Below are 22,809 nucleotides of genomic sequence, written 5' to 3'. Positions count from 1 at the left end.
GGAAAACGGAGATGTATTTTTTCATAGTGTCACACTTCAATGTTCTGTGCAGAAATCTTGATCATATAATATCGAAATAGCCACAACTTGAAGTCAATAATTTTATTTATTAGTGATGTACAGCACGTGTCACGTAGTAATAACATCCAGTGTTAGTATACCATACAACAAAGTGAATACAGCAAATACATACATAGAGCTTAAGTCTGAAAAACTAGAAACATTTGGTAAAAGCAATGTCCACTGGCCTCTTCATTGGAGTTGCAGACTTTTAGCACCGAAAGTGAATCTCTACATTCCAACATAAATCCTACTTTTTCTACGCCATTTCATACTTGTTGGTTGCTCAATATGCCCTACAGTACATCCCCAGACATCTGCCACTGTTTGGTTTGGTAGCTAAACCCATAGTATGCGTTTGGTAGCTAAACCCATAGTATGCGAGTACTGTACTGGGATTATATGAGTGCAAGAGTGTTATGAGTTTGTTTTGCCTGCCTGTCATTCCCGATCACTCACTCCACACAATGGCTTTTGCAAAGGCATGTCTTTATGGCTTGTCAAGGGAAAGAATGATTTGTGTACTTTTCAGGAGGTAATTTATTTGCCTGGGTGTCTGTTTCTGCCTTGCCCACAGGGCCAGACTACCACATTTGTGGCCCCCGGGCACCGACCTCCATTCTTTTGGAAATCTGCTAACTTCCTGCATTTCAACACATTTTGCAATTGTGCAGAGAGAAACATTTGCAATTTTCTAATGCTATTCTACACTTTTTGCCATAGGGAAGGGAATCTTTTTGTTTTATAGCTTGTGCTTTTATTCACATTTTGCCATGAGGCTGAGACAAAATGTTGCAGTTTTAAAGCTAATTTCATGCAATTCTACACATTTTGCTATCATATGCTAATAAAAAATAATAGGTCGGGGGGCACGTGCCCGTTCGTTAATCTTGCCCTGCTTGGCCAAATAGTGATGGTCTTGCAATGTATTATTTTTGCTAGAATGAAAATGTAAAGGGAAGGAATAATTCACTAAAACAGTCAACTACGTCAAAAGAAGAGGAGTGAAGCATATACGTGTAATTTGTGTGCACATACACAGTGTACAAAACATTAGGAACACCTGCTCTTTCCATGACAGACTGACCAGGTGAATCCAGGTGAAAGCTATGATCCCTTATCGAAGTCACTTGTTAATTCCACTTCAATCAGTGTAGATGAAGGGGTGGAGACCGGTTAAAGAAGGATTTTTAAGCCTTGAGACTTGGATTGCGTATGTATAATTATAATAATTGGTCATTTAGCAGACGCTCTTATCCAGAGCGACTTACAGGAGCAATTAGGGTTAAGTGCCTTGCTCAAGGGCAAATCGACAGATTTTTCACCTAGTGGGCTCGGGGATTAGAACCAGCGACCTTTCGGTTACTGGCACAACGCTCTTACCCACTAAGCTACCTGCCTCCCTATTCACAAGGTGAAAGGGCAAGACAAAATATTTAAGTGCCTTTGAACGGGGTATGGTTGTAGGTGCCAGGCGCACTGGTTTGAGTGCGTCAAGAACTGCAACGCCGCTGGGTTTTTCACGCTCAACAGTTTTCCATGTGTATCAAGAATGGTCCACCACCCAAAGGTCATCCAGCAAACTTGACACAACTTTGGGAAGCATTGGCGTCAACATGGGCCAGAATCCCTGTGGAATGCATTCGACACCTTGTAGAGTCCATGCCCTGACGAATTGAGGCTGTTCTGAGGGCAAAAGGGGATACAACTCAATATTAGGAAGGTGTTCCTAATGTTTTGTACACTGTGTACCTAGTGCTGAATGACGTGTGTGTCTAGAGGCCTAGCTGCATCTTGTGGATGGCTATATCTACAATACAGTGTACTGAATATGACTATGAAAAATGGGACTTGTTACAGGTCCTGTGTGGCTCAGTTGGTAGAGCATGGCACTTACTAAGCCAGGGTTGTGGGTTTGATCCAATAGGGGACCAGTATGATTTTTTAAAAACTGTATGCGCTCACTACTGAAAGTTGCTCTGGATAAGAGTGGCTACTAAAATATACAAAAAAATATTGACAAAATGGCAACGTTATCAAATATAAATCTGATGGATCTCTGGGATGCTAATGGTGGCCATTGGTCCTCTTTCTTAGTCATTGTACAGGTCTACTGGTGGGATGGTCGGGGCTGCTCCCTCCTCTCCTGATCCTGTCAGGAGCTGCCACTGAGGCTCTACTGTGCTGAGACGCCTTACAGCTCATCATCCTTGGTCACTGGAAGAGACACACAGGCAAGACCACAATGACAGATTGGATAAGTGAATTTATTACAGAGGCAAGTGAATTTCTAGGGTAAGGGTCCTTAACTGGTCCTATTTATGACCAATGATAGGGGAGACCATAGTCTTATATATGACTCTGGGGGAGACCTGAATACTTTGATCGGTTTCCATCAGATTTGTATCACATATCTATCCCTGATTCCTTTTTAGAGCGCAGCTTTATAGGCAGTGCAATGATTGCATCTGTCAACGCTTGCACCAGTTACACACCCAGTAACACACGCTGCCTTGTCGAAGGCAACCATCAAGCCCTGTCGAGAGCAGCCAAGTGATGTGGACCAAGCCAAGCCAAGCATGCATTCCTAAACATGTCAGGACAGGATGGGAACCACAGGCTAGAGGGCCTGAATTCCAAAGAACTCACACATACTGTACATACACACCCTTTGATTTGCCCTTTGAATACCTACATTTGCTCTTTGTATGTGGTAGATATTGCCCTTTGGTGCCATATTGTGTGGGTCTAGATTTAACATGAAACAGAGTAGAAATAGCAGTGAAATAGAAAAGGATGCGCTTGGGTACCTTTCTTGACAGGGATGTCATCGATGGACTCCACCACGTGAATGGTGCCCACCGCTGAGGCCTCTCCTTTGGCGTTGACAGCGTGGCACTCATATGAGCCAGCCTCTTTCTTGGTGAGCGGCGAGATCTGAAAAGCATGGTGGTGGCTGTTATCGCCTTATCTGATTTTATTAGAACACTCAAGGCGACACAAACACAGCCTCAAACTCTCCATCCTAGCCAAGCTCAGCTCATTTCGACAGAGCAAGGGTGCCATTTCAAGTAGAAAGAAGCGTTCTGGATTGTTTACGGCTGTCTGACTGCTGTCCAGTGCCGGCTTGCACCTGTGTAGGTTTTTAAATACTTATCACAAGTACAAACATACCATGGAAGGTGGCCAATGAGAAGAAAATATGGTGGATGATAGATATTCTGAAATTGAATGAATGTGATGTTTGATAGCAGGGGAGAAGAATACTGAGAGATAAAGAGGGGGAGGGAGAGAGATAGATAGAGCTAACCACTGAACAGGGCCCACCAATGTTTTATGTTCATTTACTCAGACATGGAGGAAGGAGTTGCATGTGTATTACACTCTCTGTTATGTAGAGGCTCTGAAAAGAATAAGTCAATGAGTAGCGTTCATAGATAACTTTGGAATGTGCCTCAGATAATAATATTCATAAATAAAGTAATAGAATGTCAGCTATCTAATACATAACTCTTCCATCCTATGCTTCATTTCTACCTTTACTACCTCTGTGTGTGGGCCTTGAGGTATTTGACTGATTTGTTTCTGTGGGACAACCCACAAGTCTGTATGACAGCTAAAATCCTTTGTACTAACAGTGTTTCAAGTCAAGGTCTGATTTCACTATTACTGAAACAGGACCCAGATGGTAAATATAAAGATCCAGTCTATCTAAAAAGAACTGGAGACCCCTTACACTTCAGTGTTGTGATGCCAAAATCTTAGCAAAATGCATAGAATTTAAATGGATATTATTCATCCTAATCAGACAGGTTTTTTTCATGGATGATACATTGGAGATAATATAAGACAAATACTGGAAAGACTAGAGAACACTATGAAAAATCTGGAACACCAGGCCTGGTATTCATAGCTGACCTTCAAAAGGCCTTTGATAAAGTACGACTGGAATTTATATATAAATGCCTGGACTATTTTAATTTAGGAGAATCTCTTATTCAATGGGTTAATGTTATGTATAGTAACCCCAGGTGTAAAATTGTAAATAATGGCTACTTCTCAGAAAGTATTAAATTGTCAAGAGGAGTAAAACAAGGTTGTCCACTATCAGCATATCTATTTATTATGGCCATATCTATTTATTATTATAGATATACTCGGTATTCATATCCCGAAAGAAAGAAATGATCTCACTACAATACATTTTAATAGAAAGTTAGCCAAATTAGATACGATTTTGCTACCATGGAAAGGGCAACACCTGTCTATTTCTGGAAAGATCACCCTGATTAATGATTTAGTCATATCCCAGTTTACCTATATACTTATGGCCCTGCCTACACCTAACGACTTGTTTTTTTAAATTATATGAGCAAAAAATATTCCACTTTATTTAGAACGGCAAGCCAGACAAAATTAAATGGGCCTATTTATATAATTAATATGAATTCGGAGGGCAGAAATTATTAAATATTAAAACATTGGACCTCTCACTAAAGGCTTCAATCATAAAAAAAAGTATAGTTGAATCTGAAATGGTTCTCTAGTAGATTAGTGAGAATAGCTCAAGAATGGCCTTTTTCCCTTCATTCAGATTACAACCTCTCACTTTTGGTTATTTGAAAATGAAATAATCTCCAAAATATCACTATTTTTAAAACAAGCAATAGACAGCTGGTTGCAATTTCAGTTTAATTCACCATGAAAGACAGAACAAATATTAGAACAGATATTATGGTTAAACTCAAATATACTAACTGATTTAAAAAAACATTATTTTTTTGGGAAAAAAAGAAAAACAGTATGATCTTTGTAAATTATATCATAAATAGAACTGGTGGAGTTATGTCACACATGCAGTTAACAAAAATATATGGAAATGTCTGCTCTATCCAAAATTACAACCAACTGATTGCAGCATTTCCGCAAAAATAGAGGAGGCAACTGGAAAGGGGAGAAGGTAAGGAACTTGTCTGTCAGCCCTTCATTAAAGACCAAAATTGGCTAAAGAAAATGGTGATAAATAAAGTATACCAGTTTCATTTAAGGACCAAAACATTTACAGCTGCGCCATACAGGTTGGAAAATAGTTGGAAGGAGATTTTCGATGTACCAATTGCATGGCACATGGTTTATGAACTGATATACAAAACGATGCCGTATTCAGAACAAACTAGAGTTTTTCAATTTAAATTATAATACAAAATTCTTGCAACCAATAGAATGTTATATATGAGGGATACAACCATCCCAGCTCTGCAGATTTTGCTGCGAAGAGACAGAATCATTAGATCACTTGTTTTGGGACTGCCCATACAGTGGGGGGAAAAAAAGTATTTAGTCAGCCACCAATTGTGCAAGTTCTCCCACTTAAAAAGATGAGAGAGGCCTGTAATTTTCATCATAGGTACACGTCAACTATGACAGAAAATTGAGGGAAAAAAATCCAGAAAATCACATTGTAGGATTTTTTATGAATTTATTAGCAAATTATGGTGGAAATAAGTATTTGGTCACCTACAAACAAGCAAGATTTCTGGCTCTCACAGACCTGTAACTTCTTCTTTAAGAGGCTCCTCTGTCCTCCACTCGTTACCTGTATTAATGGCACCTGTTTGAACTTGTTATCAGTATAAAATACACCTGTCCACAACCTCAAACAGTCACACTCCAAACTCCACTATGGCCAAGACCAAAGAGCTGTCAAAGGACACCAGAAACATAATTGTAGACCTGCACCAGGCTGGGAAGACTGAATCTGCAATAGGTAAGCAGCTTGGTTTGAATAAATCAACTGTGGGAGCAATTATTAGGAAATGGAAGACATACAAGACGACTGATAATCTCCCTCGATCTGGGGCTCCACGCAAGATCTCACCCCGTGGGGTCAAAATGATCACAAGAACGGTGAGCAAAAATCCCAGAACCACACGGGGGGACCTAGTGAATGACCTGCAGAGAGCTGGGACCAAAGTAACAAAGCCTACCATCAGTAACACACTACGCCGCCAGGGACTCAAATCCTGCAGTGCGAGACGTGTCCCCATGCTTAAGCCAGTACATGTCCAGGCCCGTCTGAAGTTTGCTAGAGTGCATTTGGATGATCCAGAAGAGGATTGGGAGAATGTCATATGGTCAGATGAAACCAAAATAGAACTTTTTGGTAAAAACTCAACTTGTCTTGTTTGGAGGACAAAGAATGCTGAGTTGCATCCAAAGAACACCATACCTACTGTGAAGCATGGGGGTGGAAACATCATGCTTTGGTGCTGTTTTTCTGCAAAGGGACCAGGACGACTGATCCGTGTAAAGGAAAGAATGAATGGGGCCATGTATCGTGAGATTTTGAGTGAAAACCTCCTTCCATCAGCAAGGGCATTGAAGATGAAACGTGGCTGGGTCTTTCAGCATGACAATGATCCCAAACACACCGCCCGGGCAACGAAGGAGTGGCTTCGTAAGAAGCATTTCAAGGTCCTGGAGTGGCCTAGCCAGTCTCCAGATCTCAACCCCATAGAAAATCTTTGGAGGGAGTTGAAAGTCCGTGTTGCCCAGCGACAGCCCCAAAACATCACTGCTCTAGAGGAGATCTGCATGGAGGAATGGGCCAAAATACCAGCAACAGTGTGTGAAAACCTTGTGAAGACTTACAGAAAACGTTTGACCTGTGTCACTGCCAACAAAGGGTATATAACAAAGTATTGAGAAACTTTTGTTATTGACCAAATACTTATTTTCCACCATAATTTGCAAAAAATTTCATTAAAAATCCTACAATGTGATTTTCTGGAAAGAATTATCTCAATTTGTCTGTCATAGTTGACGTGTACCTATGATGAAAATTACAGGCCTCTCTCATCTTTTTAAGTGGGAGAACTTGCACAATTGGTGGCTGACTAAATACTTTTTTCCCCCACTGTAGTTGACGTGTACCTATGATGAAAATTACAGGCCTCTCTCATCTTTTTAAGTGGGAGAACTTGCACAATTGGTGGCTGACTAAATACTTTTTTTCACCACTGTATGTAGCTCGTTTTTGGTCGCAGGTTCAGGAATGGCTGAAAGATTGCAACATTTACTTGGAAATGGCACTGCTGGGTTATTTGAAAAGTCATAGTCAATTGATCAATAATATTATAATACTCTTAGCAAAAGTGTTTATCTTTAATTTACAATCTGTAGAAACTATGAGAATAGAAAGGTTCAGAACTTTTGTGGAACATCACAGCACAGTAGAAAAAGATATGGCAGCTAGAAATAAAAACTGGATGGTCTTCAGAGATAGATGGGAGGGGTTGAGGGTAGCTGAAGGCTGGGACTAAAACCAAACAAAAGATAACTAATGTAAAATATACTGTCCGTGAAATGTATTTAGTATGGATAAGCTGGAAGTGGAAGCCTAAGTATTGTTTTCCATTAGTTTACTCCAATTAGGGGAGGGGTGGCAGGGTTACAAAAACAAATATATATACATATGGGGGATTGGAAATGATGCAGACAATTACACTGACAGAAGCCACAATCTAGCTGCAATATTAAAGCTGATCTACCCCCCCCCAAAAAATAATAATAATTATAATAATTATAATAATAACAGTATGTGTGTTAATGTGTGTGTGTGTGTGGACTGGTTGGACTCACCAGGACCCAGCCAGTGACCTCATGTTTCTCAGGTCCTCCACGGGTCTGAATGGCCAGGTTGTCTCTGTCTCCTGGAAGCAGCTCCATTCTCTGTTTTCCACTGGTGACCTGGGAAAACAACCATTCACTTAATAACTAACTAATCGAATTAAAAGCATGGTGTGTGGGTGTGCAACTGTGCAACTGTGAAACTGAAAACATTCAACGCTTCAGCTCAAGAGACAACCGGCTAAATCAAATGTTATTTCATGTAATCTAAGATCACGTTCTCTTTATATGACCTAAGCTCAGACACCGACATCTACAGCTATAAAAACACATGATATAAGCAAAGAAAAGAAAGGCTCATCTGGGAAATCAGTAGGACATAAGAAAGAGACAACAGAGAGACATAAGGAAGTATTGAAACGGAAAGACGGATGTAACACATGTAGAGTTGCAAAGGCAGGGTTTATTACTTGAAACTTTCGAAGTTTACCAGTAAACCACCAGAATTTTGGTATCTTTCATGGATTTTATGTAATCTATCACAAGACATCTAGTGGCCCTTTTGGTTACTTCAGATTATCATAGGCGTCTGTAATTATCTCTGACCCTCTGTGTGGCCTTATCACATGTAAAATATATTAACTAATTAAATAAGATGAAAATAAAATACAAAATACATTGACAAAGCTGTAAAACATTTTCCTAAATATAAACCATCAATTTAGTGAGTACCATTGGTGTTTAATGAGGGTTTCAGCATGAAATATCCTTTATATATATTTTTGAGACTTTTATTTATTTTACTATGTCAATATGTATTTTTTGTCAATGTTTTTGCGCCAAACTAGTGGCAGTTGTGAAGAAAAGTCAATTGTTGGAAGAGTTGCAGAGTTAATTGTTGATTAGATGCTTTTTTCATTAATTAGGCTATTTTCTCTTGAACCACATGGTCTATCTAGTAGAAACTCATGGACAATATGGACACATTTTTTAAATACATTTTGTACAAGTCATTCAAGTATAAATTACCAAAGTTACGATAGATTGCCATAGATTTTCTGTTAATTACCAAAATTACTGAAGATTCCGGTAACTTTGGTCAATTACTGGTAGCTTTGCAACCTTAAACACATGACATGACCTATTGGGTCCAAACCATCCATCTTGTGTTGTATTGTAACTTCTAGCTCACTGGATGAAGTGTGATAACCAGCTGCATGTGAGTTTGGCCTGTTTTGGTGTGTAGAAGATGTTGGTCACCCTCTTCTCTTCACTCTCTCTCTCTGTCTCTCACTCATCAGTCCAGTGTCCCTGTTTCCTACTCCATTTGTGAGGCCGGTTGGACGTACTGCCAAATTCTCTAAAACAACGTTGGAGGTGGCTTATAGTAGAGAAATGAACATTAAATTATCTGGCAACAGTTCTGGTGGACATTCCTGCAGTCAGCATGCCAATTGCATGCTCCCTCAAAACTTGAGACTGTGGCATTGTGTTGTGTGACAAAACTGCACATTTTAGAGTGGCCTTGTATTGTCCCCAGCACAAGGTGCACCTGTGTAATGATCATGCTGTTAAATCAGCTTCTTGATATGCCACACCTGTCAAGTGGATGGATTATCTTGGCAAAGGATAAATGCTCACTAACAGGGATGTAAAACATTTTTTTACAGACATAAGCTTTTTGTACATATGGAACATTTCTGGGATATTTTATTTCAGCTTATGAAACATGGGACCAACACTTTACATGTTGCGTTTATATTTTTGTTCAGTGTAAATAAGTCAGATCTATGGGCACTGTTCGAACAAAGCAACATTCTGTTTAGCTGAGAGTGTGGAAGTTTGGGCTAATCGAATCAATAAAACAATGCTTACAACATCAAAACGTATATAAATTCAATCTCTCTCTCTCTCTCTCTCTCTCTCTCTCTCTCAGTGCAGGGAGACTTGTTTTGGTTTACCCACCAAACTTCCAGATGCTCATCTTGATTAAATATCTGTTTTCATATTAAATCCTATTCAGAGTGGTCTCTTGCTCTATTTTGAGAGTAAGCAAACAGTAGGTTAACTTCCTTGTCTGTCCAGGAATGATGAGTTGTGTTCTCCACATTGACTTCATGCATCCTGGCTTTCCATGGCCGTTTGTCTCCCCTCCCTTCCCTACTTATTTTCTCAGCCTCATTCTGAATGATCCTCATTTACTTTAGTATTTTTTGTCTCTGTGGAACCAATGGGAATTTCATGCCTCTACTTTTTTTCTTGAGGAATGTTAAGAATGTTAGCTGCTGACCGTGGGTATAAGTAAAGCCTTGACTGTAAAGATCAGATAATAATTAAGGATTTCCCCTCTAACCCCTCATGTCCTGTGCTATTGTGGTTAACAATAGCATGCTTCATATCCTCTATTTTCACATCTCTTTCATCCATTGTGTCCTCAAATATAGAGCCCAAATCAGCAATCAGTGGAAGGGGACGTATGAATAACTAGACATAGCAAAATACATTAACGACCTACCATATGTAAAGTTATTTGAACCATCATACTAAACTACATATGTGAGTGTTTCTGAAACAAAATATACCCATATAGAAATGCTTTCTCAAAGCATGGAGCAATTTGTATTTTTTTGTACCACACCTCAGAAAAGTGTGGATACAGATTTGAATTGAACAAGTCCTAGTGACCTCTATTGAACCTTCTGGTACCTTCTTCCAGGTGATCACGGGGGTGGGGATTCCAATGGCCTCGCAGCTCAGGTACACCTGGGAGCCTGTGACATTGTAGACCTCACCAGGGGCCGTCACAATGACAGGTGCTGTGGAGGAGAAGAAAACATAGAAAAAAAATGAGATGATTGAGTGGATTTATTATCTCCTTCAAATCAACCTGTAACGCTTATCTTTAACTCGGGCGGAATCAGAGATAGCTCTGCTGTAATCCACTGGGACTAGCTGGTACAGGTCGGAAATGTCAAAGCAGTAATATGGTAGCGAGATGTTCTGATTGATATGTGATAAACGTATTATATAAATGAGTGAGCGTGTTATAAATGAACAGATAGCATCTCTAGTCCCTTTAGCCATCCAGAAAGGAATGAATGTGCCTTTTTTTAAGGTCAGGACAATAAGTGATGGAGTTGATGTAACATGGACAACATCAAGGAGTTTAGAATTAATTCTGTTAGTGAGTAATTTAGTGAAATATTAAGCATACTTTCTCGCTTTAGTTTTCTCATGCCAGTCAGAATTAGTTAAACAGTAGCTCTGTTAGGTTTCTCAATATGAACACTGAACATTACTGTCATTACCTTTGAAACATTGGAACAGGCTTCATGCGGAGTTGCACAAATTCAAACTTTATTATTTAATCTGATAAACAAAACTTCTAGTAATGTGCTTAGCTCAAACATAATTTTCTGTTGTTTTTATGGGTCAAGAAAATAATGTGTGTATTTACATCACTTCACACTTCTGGCACATAATACTTTGTATGTGGTCCACAATGTCGACAGAAATGTAGCTTTTCTGAAATGTTATTTTAGTTATGACGACTAGGCTTTGGATGACAGGTGTTGCAAAGTAAAGGCCTCTTTAGAAAAATATTATGATGCCACAGGGCTATGGAAGATTGACTAGGTAGTATTTTCAATGCTCTATACTCCAACCCAAGGAATGGATATCATATGATCATGACTATAATAAATAAACACTGTCTCATATACAGTAGTTAGAGGCCCCTGTTGTTTTGAGTTCTGGTGAAATTTACTGTTACCAATTAAGTATGGTCAACAAAATCCTCCCCTGAAACCCTAGGCCTAGCCAATGGACTCTGAGAAAACAAGAACAACATGGAGTAGAGAGAGGAATGTTGGCCTTGAACTTGAACCTAACGTTCCCGAGTGGCGCAGTGGTCTAAGGCACTAGTGGCTGTGCCACTAGAGATCCTGGTTCGAATCCAGGCTCTGTCGTAGCCGGCCGCGACCGGGAGACCCATGGGGCGGCGCACAATTGGCCCAGGATGTAGCTCAGTTGGTAGAGCATGGCGTTTGCAACGCCAGGGTTGTGGGTTCTATTCCCACGGGGGGCCAGTATGATAAAAAAAATAATGTATGCACTAACTGTAAGTCGCTCTGGATAAGAGCGTCTGCTAAATGCCTGAAATGTAAATGTTGTGCTATCTTTGACCTCTCTGAGAGCCTGCAGGGCACATCTAAAGTTGCTCTCCAACCTCACCCTGTTGGATACTGGCAAATTAGTCTGGGGCTTTTTGCGTGGCATGACTTTTTTTTGCCAGCCAGTGTGTTTTTTTCCACATCCCGAACCCTTTCGCCTGCCTAATCCAGAACCAGCATGCAGTTATAATTAATCATGTGAAGGTTCACTGAACTAAACACTGAAGTCAACTGGCTTTGCTGTAAACCAACAGGGCCTGTCTGTGTGTATGTAGGCGAGGCACTGCTTTTTGATCGACAGTCATCCTCCTTTACAAAATGTAAAATCCCTCCCTTGGATGGTGAAATGTCAGACATGTCTGTTCAGGGCTATGGAGGGTGCCACCCCAGAGTGGAGACAATGGCTTTCAGCTTGTTCAGTGGCTGGCTTTAGTTAACTCTGGTTGTTTTGGAAGGGTTATAGAGGTAGAGGATGATGTTAACCTTGTCCACACCCAGTGGACAGTGCCCAGATTTTCCATATTTCTCAGCCAGTTCTTCTATCCAGTAACTAGAGAGCACTCATGTCTATCCCAAGACAAATCAGTGCATTGTGGCAGTGATGTACAATAACAATGTAAGTTGATAGTGCATTGGACAAAAGTCAAATCAATACCATATAGAATCAGTTCATGCAAGGCAAACATTGACAATAGATGAAATACCAGCAGTGATTTTACATTAACATAATTTACTGTACATTGTAATGGTTAATTAATTAGCCTACTCAAGACATCTTAAACGTTTTTTATTTTAACAACTCAATTATTTATAAAGAAGAGGGGATAATATGAGTCAATATGAGGCCCCTTGGTGAACTATTGGCTAGAAGGCCAGAATGTATTTGACATGATGGATGCGAATTATTGTAGCATAATACACAAAATATAAAATATTAATGTTTCCAAAATAGCGAGAATTCAATTTCCACTAGCCTACTACTGCGCTCTTTATAATAATAATAAGTTTACTGTTATCTACCGTCCCCCCATTCTCACCTGTTGCGCATTTTCCTTTATTCAGGACTTTGATTTCTGGCTTCTCCTCGCTCACCGATTTCAGGCTGGCAACTTTCAAGTCGCAGCCAGTTTTATAGGTCACTCCATCAGAGCCACACATTTCGTAGTTGGTCTTGCAGGCGCAAACGCCGAGCTTTGTCTTCTTGTTCTTGTCGCTCTTTACGCACTCCAGCCCAGAGGCGCAACGCTTGGCTGTGGTTCCGCGCCCCCTGCATGGCTCCCCCTCTCCAGCCGCGCAAAGTGAACAACAACCGCAGGAGTCGAAAATCGTGCCAGACTTGCAGCCCTCCTCTGGAAGAGGGTCGCACAGGCTGGGTTCGCAAGCGCCACAACTGCGCGGCACTCGGTCCGCAAATGCGGACGCAAGTGACAACGATAAGACCACCGCGAAAAACACCAACATCTTGCTTGCTGAGTTTACAGTTGCGGTTCTGTATGTGTTTACAGTGACCGAATCACAGTGTGAAGCACTGTACAGTTATCAGCGATTTTGTTGAAGCTCAACCACGCCCCTAAAATCTTTGATTTCCATTTCTACATCGAAGTTATGGTCATTATACCTTTACTTTGCAATTAACCAAAAATACCAGTTAATACAAAATATTTTTTTTATTTTACTTAAGTAACTTCAACTAAATTACTTCAACTTTGTGAGCACATCGAATGTAATCAACAATTTCTGGATCACAATGAGATTCAAATAAAATAAATAACAAACCTTTCATGCAATTTATGCTGAAAGTTCAAAGTACAAATGTAGTATCCATTGATCATCCATGACTGTGGTCATTATCTTAAATACATTTATTGCATGTCATTTGCCAGTTACAGAGTTACATTGCCAGTTAGTCTTCAATCACAACACCAAGTTATCCTGGGTAGAACAGGGAGTGGTTACCTTTCAAAGTAAACCTGCATGTACAGTACCAGTCAGAAGTTTGGACACCTACTCATTCAAGGGTTTTTCTTTATTTTTAATATTTTCTACATTGTAGAATAATAGTGAAGACATCAAAACTATGATATAACACATGGAATTATGTAGTAACCAAAAAAGTGTTAAACAAATCAAAATATATTTTAGATGTCAGATTCTTCAAAGTAGCCACCCTTTGCCTTGATGACAGCTTTGCACACTCTTGGCATTCTCTCAACCAGCTTCACCTGGAATGCTTTTCCAACAGTCTTGAAGGAGTTCCCACATATGCTGAGCACTTGTTGGCTGCTTTTCCTTCACTCTGCGGTCCAACTAATCCCAAACCATCTCAATTGGGTTGAGGTCGGGTGATTGTGGAGGCCAGGTCATCTGATGAAGCACTCCATCACTCTCCTTGGTCAAATAGCCCTTACACAGCCTGGAGGTGTGTTGGGTCATTGTCCTGTTGAAAAACAAATGATAGTCCCACTAAGCGCAAACCAGATGGGATGGCGTATCACTGCAGAATGCTGTGGTAGCCATGCTGGTTAAGTGTGGCTTGAATTCTAAATAAATCACTGGCAGTTTCACCAGCAAAGCACCATCACACCTCCTCCTCCATGCTTCACGGTGGGAACCACACATGCGGAGATCATCCGTTCATCTACTCTGTGTCTCACAAAGACACGGTGGTTGGATCCAAAAATCTCACATTTGGACTCATCAGACCAAAGGACAGATTTCCACCGGTCTAATGTCCATTGCTCGTGTTTCTTGGCCCAAGCAAGTCTCTTCTTATTGGTGCCCTTTAGTAGTGGTTTCTTTGCAGCTATTCGACCATGAAGGCCTGATTCACGCAGTCTCCTCTGAACAGTTGATGTTGAGATGTGTCTGTTACTTGAACTGTGAAGCATTTATTTGGGCTGCAATCTGAGGTGCAGTTAACTCTATTGAACTTATCCTCTGCAGCCGAGGTGACTCTGGGTCTTCCTTTCCTGTGGCAGTCCTCATGAGAGCCAGTTTCATCATAGCGCTTGATGGTTTTTGCGACTGCACTTTAAGAAACTTTAAAAGTTATTGAAATGTTCCAGATTGACTGACCTTCCTGTCTTAAAGTAATGATGGACTGTCGTTTCTCTTTGCTTATTTGAGCTGTTCTTGCCATAATATGGACTTGGTCTTTTACCAAATAGGGCTATCTTCTGTATACCACCACTACCTTGTCACAAAACAACTGATTGGCTCAAACGCATTAAGGAAAGAAATTCCACCAATTAACTTTTAACAAGGCACACCTGTTAATTTAAATGCTTACCTCATGAAGCTGGAAAATAGTAAAAATAAAGAAAAACCCTGGAATGAGTAGGTGTGTCCAAACCTTTGACTGGTACTGTACATGCTACAGTATATACCAGTCACATAGATATTTTGATACTGACTTGGTTTGTCAGATATGGACGTGTTGGATACTCCATGTCCACAAGGTCTGATTCTCTCTGATGGACCATCACCCCAACGTGGTGCACTCTAGATCTTAGTTCAGTGGTCACCAACCCTGGTCCTGGAGAGATACAGGGTGTACAGTGCAGGTGTTTGTTCCAACCCAGTGCTAACACACGTGATTCTTCAACTCATCGTGAAGATTGACTGAATGAGTGCGACAGTCTCTTTCTCTACTATTAGCTAGAAAACCTATTTCACTTGATGTATTTGGAGACGAAGGAGGAAGCGATGTCCCTGTAAGGCGTGTCCGAGTCAGAGCGCGTGGGGGGGATGCAGCACAGCCTTCGGAAGCGAGGTGAGCGCAGGAGCAGGTTGTGGCCCAGTCCCACACAACTGGAGCTTAGCCAGTACAGAGCCATGGACTGGGGAAGAAAGAGGAAGGGAGATGGAGAGCGTATCAATCTTCGGCATTCAGCATAAGCAAATAAGCAAAGTTGAATACCATGCATGCATAGCCGTAATATTAAATAGCTTTCGAAAATTAGGTGCGTACGGGTAGCCCTTCATAATTATATCTGAAAAAGCATACGAAACGTCACCTGCTAAAATATATCTAACTAAACCAAAGGTTGTGAGTAGCCTCAGATTGTTTCAGTCTCCCTTGCATCATTTCACAAGGCCTACTCTCACATGGAACAGTGTGTTTTGGGTTCCTCTTCGGTAGCTTCTTATGCAACTATGATGGTGCTCGAATGGAGACACAACAAAATTACACTCCAGATTATCGAATCAGATTGAGGGGGGCTAGATTGGGAGGCTGCATCAGTGTACCTGGGAAAGAGGGAGCTATAGGAGCAAGAGAGGGCTTTCAAAGCCGGATGGGGCTCTTCAGGTACAAACAGGGTTTGTCTGTCGCAACATCTGCCCAACTGTAAAGTGTATACTATGTGTGTGTATGTCTCCGACTGTGTGTGTGTGTGTGTGTATCTTTCGCACAGTGTCCCAGATAAGCCAGACATCCTGTGCATGGGTCTGTGGACTTGGTGGAACTATCACCGAAGTCGGGGAGAAAACATCCTCAGTGTTTTTTCATCTATCACCATTTAGGTGGGTTTCTAAACAAAGTGTTCGTCTCATCCATCCCTTACGTAATGCGATGGGTGGATAGGTGCACGGGGCAATGTGGGTTATGCCTGTCTGGGCAAGAAGGAGACGAACGTGTGGCTGAGGTCTTTTGTTTCAGCGCTAGTGGGAGTGTGTTGCCATAGGCATGGCTAGAGAAATGTGCTAGCTGTCTTAATTTACAGGGGGAAAGTGATGTGGCATGTTTGACAGCTTTTGTGATGACATGTTGTTGAAGGATAAATGGTTCCTTGTTTGTGGTTGCGTGTGCTGACACATACAAGCATGCAGACACACACACACTTACGGAGGGCACGGTGGCAGCTATGGGGATCATCAACAGAGAGATCCCTCTGATAAAGTTGGTCACATACTTCTGGAACTTGGATGCTTCTATCCTCCGCAGAGCAAATACCTGACAACACAAATAAACTAGACTTAAGGGAAACGTTTGTGGGGAAGATCGACATTCTCATTGCTACTGGGAAATGCATTCTGGTTTTTAATATCTATTCATGGGTCAGCGAGGGATGCAGAATGACCAAACTCAAATCAAATCAAATATTTGTCACATGCTTTGTAAACAACAGTTGTAGACTAACAGTGAAATGCTTAAAGGGATACTTTGGGATTTTGCCAATGAACAGGTCTACTTCCCCATAGTCAGATGAACTCATGGGGACCATTTTTATGTCTCTGCATCCAGTATGAAGGAAGTTAGGTAGTTTCGCGAGCCAATGCTAACTAGTGTTAGCGCAATGACTGGAAGTCTATGGTATCGACTAGCATGCTAGCAGTTACCATAGACTTCGTCATTGCGCTAACGCTAGTTAGCAACTTCCTTCAAACTGCACACAGAGACATAAAAATGGTATCCACGAGTTCATCTCACTCGGGAAGTAGATAAAGGGCTTCATTGCCAAAATCTTGAAGTATCCATTTAAATCAAAAACAGATGTGACTATCACAAAACTAGTCCGAACCAAGCCAGCAACTCTCATATCGCTATCTTTTCCGTCTCCCAGTAGATAATCTACGATAGTATGTTCTGTCCTAGCCTACGTTGGAGTATTTCATTACACCAAAACCTGACACTCCACCACCTGAAATCTATTGTGAGTTGAACACAGGTCTATCTGAAAGCATGTTAGGTGAGGAGTGTCCTCTTGTAAAAACAGCAGCCACAGGGTCTGAATACTAGGTGGATCAAAGCTCTCATCTAAAAGGTTTCCATATTGTGTGTCTAATGGAGGTGTTGCTCAAGCCGGGTATGTTAGTTCGACCAGGGCCTCACCTCTGTGATGAGCAGGTTGATGAGGCCCAGAGAGACAGGCATGATCCAGGTAGAGTCAGGCAATGTCAGGTCGGAGAACCATAGAGTGCCCCCTACTGCCAGCTCTGTCTGCAACGCTGAAAAAATAATAATATGTGATTATGTAGCTTGTAGAAGATACAACAGACTTGATTGTGAATGTATTGATTAATTGAGTGAGTGTGGAGGTTTACCGGTGGCAGCATCAGACACCCCCAGGCTCAGGTTGCGCAGGGCCAGGGAGAGGCATACCCACATGGGCAGCTGCACCCATATCAGCAGGCTTGCCTTGAAGGGGTGGCAGTTATCCCTCACGTACAGCTCAGACACTATCCTCTTCAGGTTCTTCTTGAATTGGTATCTAATGTGACACAAAGGAATCCAAATGCCAGGCAATTAAGGAAGTTCAATTTTTTAAGTTACTTCTTTTAAAACATCATAGCTGACATTGGAAACCTGATACAGTGTCATGTATCAGTTAAACAACATGGAACTTCCCCATAGAAGTTAAATTGTATTCCATAACTAACCAGATCTAAAAAGTTAACTGTCATACACCATTACATTGACAGATAAGAGCAAGAGAGCACTTTTCTTTGAAGAAAATCTCAAACGGCATGGAAGTGTGTTGTGTTTTGGTTAATATTTATAGGCTGTGGTTTCAGAGTTGGCGCCAAGCTCCCAGAAGCAGCCCTCCAGGAGCCCAGGTCAAAGATAATTTATTCACCGGCAGTGTTTTTCCGTCCAGCCCTTCTCTTTGGCCCGCACCGAGATCTCGTAGCGCAGCCTCTTAGCAAGCTCCGCTATCTCCACTTGCAGGGCTTCAACCTAGCTGGAGGCAAAGAGGAGCATGGGGGTTAACTTTGATTCAACATGGACTCCCCCTGAAATGCAGCCAAAAGTTCTAAATTACACAGCCCACATTAGTAACCCAAAACTGGACATGGGTCGTAGAGGGAATCAGGCTAGCCAGGGAGCCTGGTCACGAAAGAGCACTCTCTGAGTTATGACAACAAAACATTCAACCCGACTGCTCCTTTTTAAAAATCTAGTTCTCAAAGTCCTCTAAGAGTCAGGGACCTTGATGTATTACAGCCAAATATCAAAGTCAAAAAGCAGTTTTTCTCATGATGACTCATCATGGAGGACATTCATAGGCTTGAGTAGATTGCTGCTACGGCTGTCTGTGTGAGGCCTGTGGGAGGGGGAGCGATATGCTGACCCTTGTTCTCACACAGTGGGAGAGCAGCACTGGGGAGGGGAAGAAAAGTAGGAAGACGACGACACTGGGGGGAAAAAACTGGAAAAATAAACAACCCACAGCTGAGGAGGACGGAGTGGGAAAGAATGCTTAATAAAGGCCAAGTGCTCAGCAATGTTTGCACAGTCACAGAGAAGCATTGGCTGACTTTACATTGCCTGTCATAGTTCCCCAGAATGTGTGTAAACATCTTTAATCTTCCTGGGATGCTTCAGTAACAGACAAGGATGGGAGACGAGGAAGTTTCAAGTGGAATAGTGAATGAGCAGTAGAGAAAATCTCCCCATTGTGACTATATCATGATCCACTTGTTTCACACAGCAATATGGATGAGAACTTCAAATCATGTTTCTGTACATTTACATTTCAAATTGTTAAGCAAATGATAGATTACACCAGCGGTGCATCTCAATAGTCTAACGTAGCTTCCTCCTCTCATCTCTTTTCCTTCACCTGCACCCATCCGTATTTACAAAATAGGTGAAACCAATGGTCGACGCTTCCTGGAAATGTGCTTTCAACTTGCCAGTTCTTGCACATCTGTGCAGCTGAAGGAAATATGATGAGGAAGGATGCCACTTGATGTGGTCCTCTGTAGCTCAATTGGTAGAGCATGGCGCTTGTAACGCCAGGGTAGTGGGTTCGATCCCCGGGACCACCCATACGTAAAAATGTATGCACACATGACTGTAAGTCGCTTTGGATAAAAGTGTCTGCTAAATGGATTATTATAATATATTATTATACTTGACTTTAGACTATGGAGATGCACCCCAGGGCTTCTCAATCTCAACTCTGCCCCCGTTGGGACTAGTGTGGGCAACAACAACAAAAAACACTGTACAATATAATGCTTGGTTCTTGATGCAACACAGACCTTTGCTATGATGACCGCCTGATAAGCTCCCAGTGGCAGTGTGACAACTGTCCTCAGGGCCACAGTGGTGCACACGATACTGGCCCACCATGGTAGACCCGTGGTCTGATGGACAGATATCAGTAGCTGCTCAGTCAGATGGACAGGAGTAGAGTCTGCTAGGCTCTCATACCAGCCTGTACCGCTGGTTGTAGATGCTGGTCTACAGGGCTGAAAGCATACATTTGATTTGAGAGGCAGACTAGGACGGAGGCATGGTAATGTGGCCACCCGAAGAGGGACGTGGCTGCGGTGTGTTGTGTGGTGGTCACAGGCAAAGGGAGCGTGGGAGATGCTTCGAATGGGAGGTCTGGATGACAGGTAGGTGATTTGATGTAATGTCCGCAGTGAGCCAGGTCTCACGTGCACGGTCATCTTCTGACACAGCATTGACACAAATCTGTAGAGGAGAGGACCATTTAAAAGAAGTAGGCATGGGCAAAATAAGTTGCACAGTAGTATGTAAACCAACCAATCACCATTGGCACATTTTGATTTAGCTTAGCTAGCAGCAATGACTGGCCCTTCTGTAAGGGAGACATACACGCCACCTAGCTATCTAGCTACACAGGCAACAAGGTCAATGGACATTGGAACTTTTTCGCTTTGCAGCAAGTTTTTCCATTACTTTAGGGGAATAGGAACGACTCAAGAAAGCTGTTGCAAGCAAGCAGCAAGGTTATCTTACAACTAAAAACCTGTCTTTGTAGCTAGTACATAATGTACTGCACTAGCCCTTGATAAAAAAGGAAAAACGGTTACATTGATACACACTTTTATAGGGTTAGTGAATTCCCACACGGCCATATCTCTATGTTACAGCGTGTTTATGGAAAACAACCCTTAGCGGAGTTGCCAACGACCGGATGCAACCGGTTTTCAGGGATACAGCTAATTCAACCTAGCTTCCTTTTCCGCTGAAAAACGGATGTGGGAATTCCGCTCAGCATTTTTATGCCTGCTACGTTAGGTTAACCAGGAAGAAGCGAGAGGGATAACTGCGGCCAAAATCTGTCTTCTCCAGCAGGTGGTGTTTAAAAAAAAAAATCGCTCACCAAACTAGGAGTTTTGGTATGGAGGTCAATAAGAGTGTCGAATTTGGTTAACAAAAAATGTAATGGCTTATTTGCTACGTGTGGCATATTTGATTGTTTCGTAATGATTAGGTCATTACGAGTGTTCTGATATAATTACGATTTAAAAAACGGAGAAAACCCACTTTATATCTGAGTCGTACCTAGTTGTCACTAGTTACCACAGCCACAGTCAGAAATGCCGCCTATTTCTACCATTTTAAACCTAACCACACTGCTAACCTTAAGACCAAAAATGAGCATTTTTGTTTTCATTTAGGTTTACGATAGACTGTATACCACCGGTATGACAAAACATTTATTTTTACTGCTCTAAATTATGTTGGTAACCAGTTTATAATAACAATAAGGCACCTCAATGCGTCGTGTCTAAGAACAGCCCTTAGCCGTGGTACATTGGCCATATACCACACACCCTCGTGCCTTATTGCTTAAATAGACGACTACCTGTGCTAATTAGCTATCTGCTGTATGTAAACAGAAGAGAGACGCCACAAACGTGTTGTCACTGAAAAATACTTTTGGCTGCAACTGTTTAACGGTGTACAGTATGTGTATTTTGCATTTGTGAAATTATTTTGGATGTGATATGAAAGGGATGTATGTTTGTAGAACAGTACCGGAATTGATAATCCATTTACGTTTAGATGGAGTATTTGGCTGTTTTGGCTTCCAGAGCCAATTCACCTTTAAACAGAACATGTAAGGTCATTGGACTATAAGGAGTAAAGTTAGCCTCTTTTAGTCCATTATGGAGTTAGTACTGCACATGAGCTAGCTAATGTTTACTAGTTGTTAGTCAGTGACTAACACTAAGTGGCACAGTGGTCTAAGGCACTGCATCTCTGTGATAAAGGCGTCACTACAGACCCTGGTTCGATTCCAGGCTGTATCACATCCGGCCGTGATTGGGAGTCCCATAGGGCGGCGCACAATTGGCCCAGCGTCGTCCGGGTTTGGCCGGGGTATGCCTTCATTGTAAATAAGAATTTGTTCTTAACTGACTTGCCTAGTTAAATAAAGGTTGCAAATAAATAAATATGTACTCTTAAGGAGCCATTACTCCTTATGTCCAAGGTTATTTTCAGAGGAAGACTAGCTCTGGCAGCCAAATACTCCATCTAAACGTGAATCGATTCTCAATTGCGACATAAAGCCCTTTACTTTCATATCAAAATAATATACACACTTTTAACGGTCTTAATCAATATATGGCCATGTGGGAACCATAACCCTATAAAGGTGTGTATCAATTTAATATTTCGTTTTTTGAAAATGCTTTCTTGCTGATATTAAACATAAGTTCCTTATGCTTCCAAAACAGCAACGCAAGTGTTGCGTGTTAAATGTTCGGACCGAGAGTCGGGGCTCTTAACAATTACTCTCGTGTAATGGAACTGAGTCATGATCGGCTAGTCCATGACATGCAATTTGCTAGTTATCGCATGCAGTTCGGACAGAATAATACATTCTCACCTTCGTTCCACTTGCAGAAACTAATATTTAAACTTATGTCCCAAACCTGTACATTACAATGCCGCACGCTAAATCTAATATTAATTTATGATTTCACCTCCAGCTGCCAAACGTGTCGAGGAAATATGACGTCTGCAAAAGCGTTAATACGCCTGTCAGTGAGGCCAGGATATTAGCACCACCTGGTGGAGAAATGTATGTCTGCCCTGAAACCTGCAATTGATCATGAAGGAACAGTGCGTATGAGTGATATGAATCAAAAATCTTCCACCATTTATTCACGTGTGTTTCTTAATTTTCCAACATGTTTCCAATAGTTATGTCACACCTAAATGTATTTGCCCTCATTA

General features: G+C 41.5%; 2 protein-coding genes across 2 annotated transcripts; both read right to left on the bottom strand.

The window, feature by feature from the left end:
- Positions 1–87: 87 nt before the first annotated feature.
- On the bottom strand, positions 88–13,377 carry LOC311104865 (insulin-like growth factor-binding protein 7). The gene is made up of 5 exons (XM_084146825.1): positions 12,899–13,377; positions 10,396–10,505; positions 7,702–7,809; positions 2,871–2,997; positions 88–2,277 (listed from the first exon to the last, which is right to left on the bottom strand). Exons 1-5 carry the CDS (start codon positions 13,320–13,322, stop codon positions 2,255–2,257), a joined length of 792 nt encoding a protein of 263 aa, XP_084002951.1. The 5' UTR covers positions 13,323–13,377; the 3' UTR covers positions 88–2,254.
- Positions 13,378–13,700: 323 nt separating this feature from the next.
- Positions 13,701–22,593, bottom strand: LOC311104820 (cytochrome c oxidase assembly protein COX18, mitochondrial-like). The gene is made up of 7 exons (XM_084146747.1): positions 22,460–22,593; positions 19,851–20,289; positions 18,440–18,540; positions 17,907–18,073; positions 17,695–17,810; positions 16,708–16,815; positions 13,701–15,700 (listed from the first exon to the last, which is right to left on the bottom strand). The coding sequence occupies exons 2-7, from the start codon at positions 20,277–20,279 to the stop codon at positions 15,533–15,535; spliced, it is 1,089 nt and encodes a 362-aa protein (XP_084002873.1). The 5' UTR covers positions 20,280–20,289; positions 22,460–22,593; the 3' UTR covers positions 13,701–15,532.
- Positions 22,594–22,809: the final 216 nt, after the last annotated feature.

Source organism: Coregonus lavaretus, assembly GCF_964263955.1.
Source record: "Coregonus lavaretus genome assembly, chromosome: 29".
Taxonomy (NCBI): domain Eukaryota; kingdom Metazoa; phylum Chordata; class Actinopteri; order Salmoniformes; family Salmonidae; genus Coregonus; species Coregonus lavaretus.
Note: the sequence above shows the minus strand (reverse complement) of the source record. Positions and strands in the feature narration are given on the sequence as shown.

Coding starts and splice junctions, on each gene's coding strand:
- LOC311104865 (XM_084146825.1), bottom strand. CDS start 13,322: ATGTTGGTGTTTTTCGCGGTGGTCTTATCGTTGTCACTTGCGTCCGCA. Junction 7,810..10,395: donor CCGTGATCACCTGGAAGAAG/GTACCAGAAGGT, acceptor TTGTTTTCCCAG/GTCACCAGTGGAAAACAGAG. Junction 2,278..2,870: donor TGACATCCCTGTCAAGAAAG/GTACCCAAGCGC, acceptor TGTCTCTTCCAG/TGACCAAGGATGATGAGCTG.
- LOC311104820 (XM_084146747.1), bottom strand. CDS start 20,279: ATGCTGTGTCAGAAGATGACCGTGCACGTGAGACCTGGCTCACTGCGG. Junction 18,541..19,850: donor AGGCGGTCATCATAGCAAAG/GTCTGTGTTGCA, acceptor GCCTCCAGCTAG/GTTGAAGCCCTGCAAGTGGA. Junction 18,074..18,439: donor TGGACGGAAAAACACTGCCG/GTGAATAAATTA, acceptor GTGTCACATTAG/ATACCAATTCAAGAAGAACC.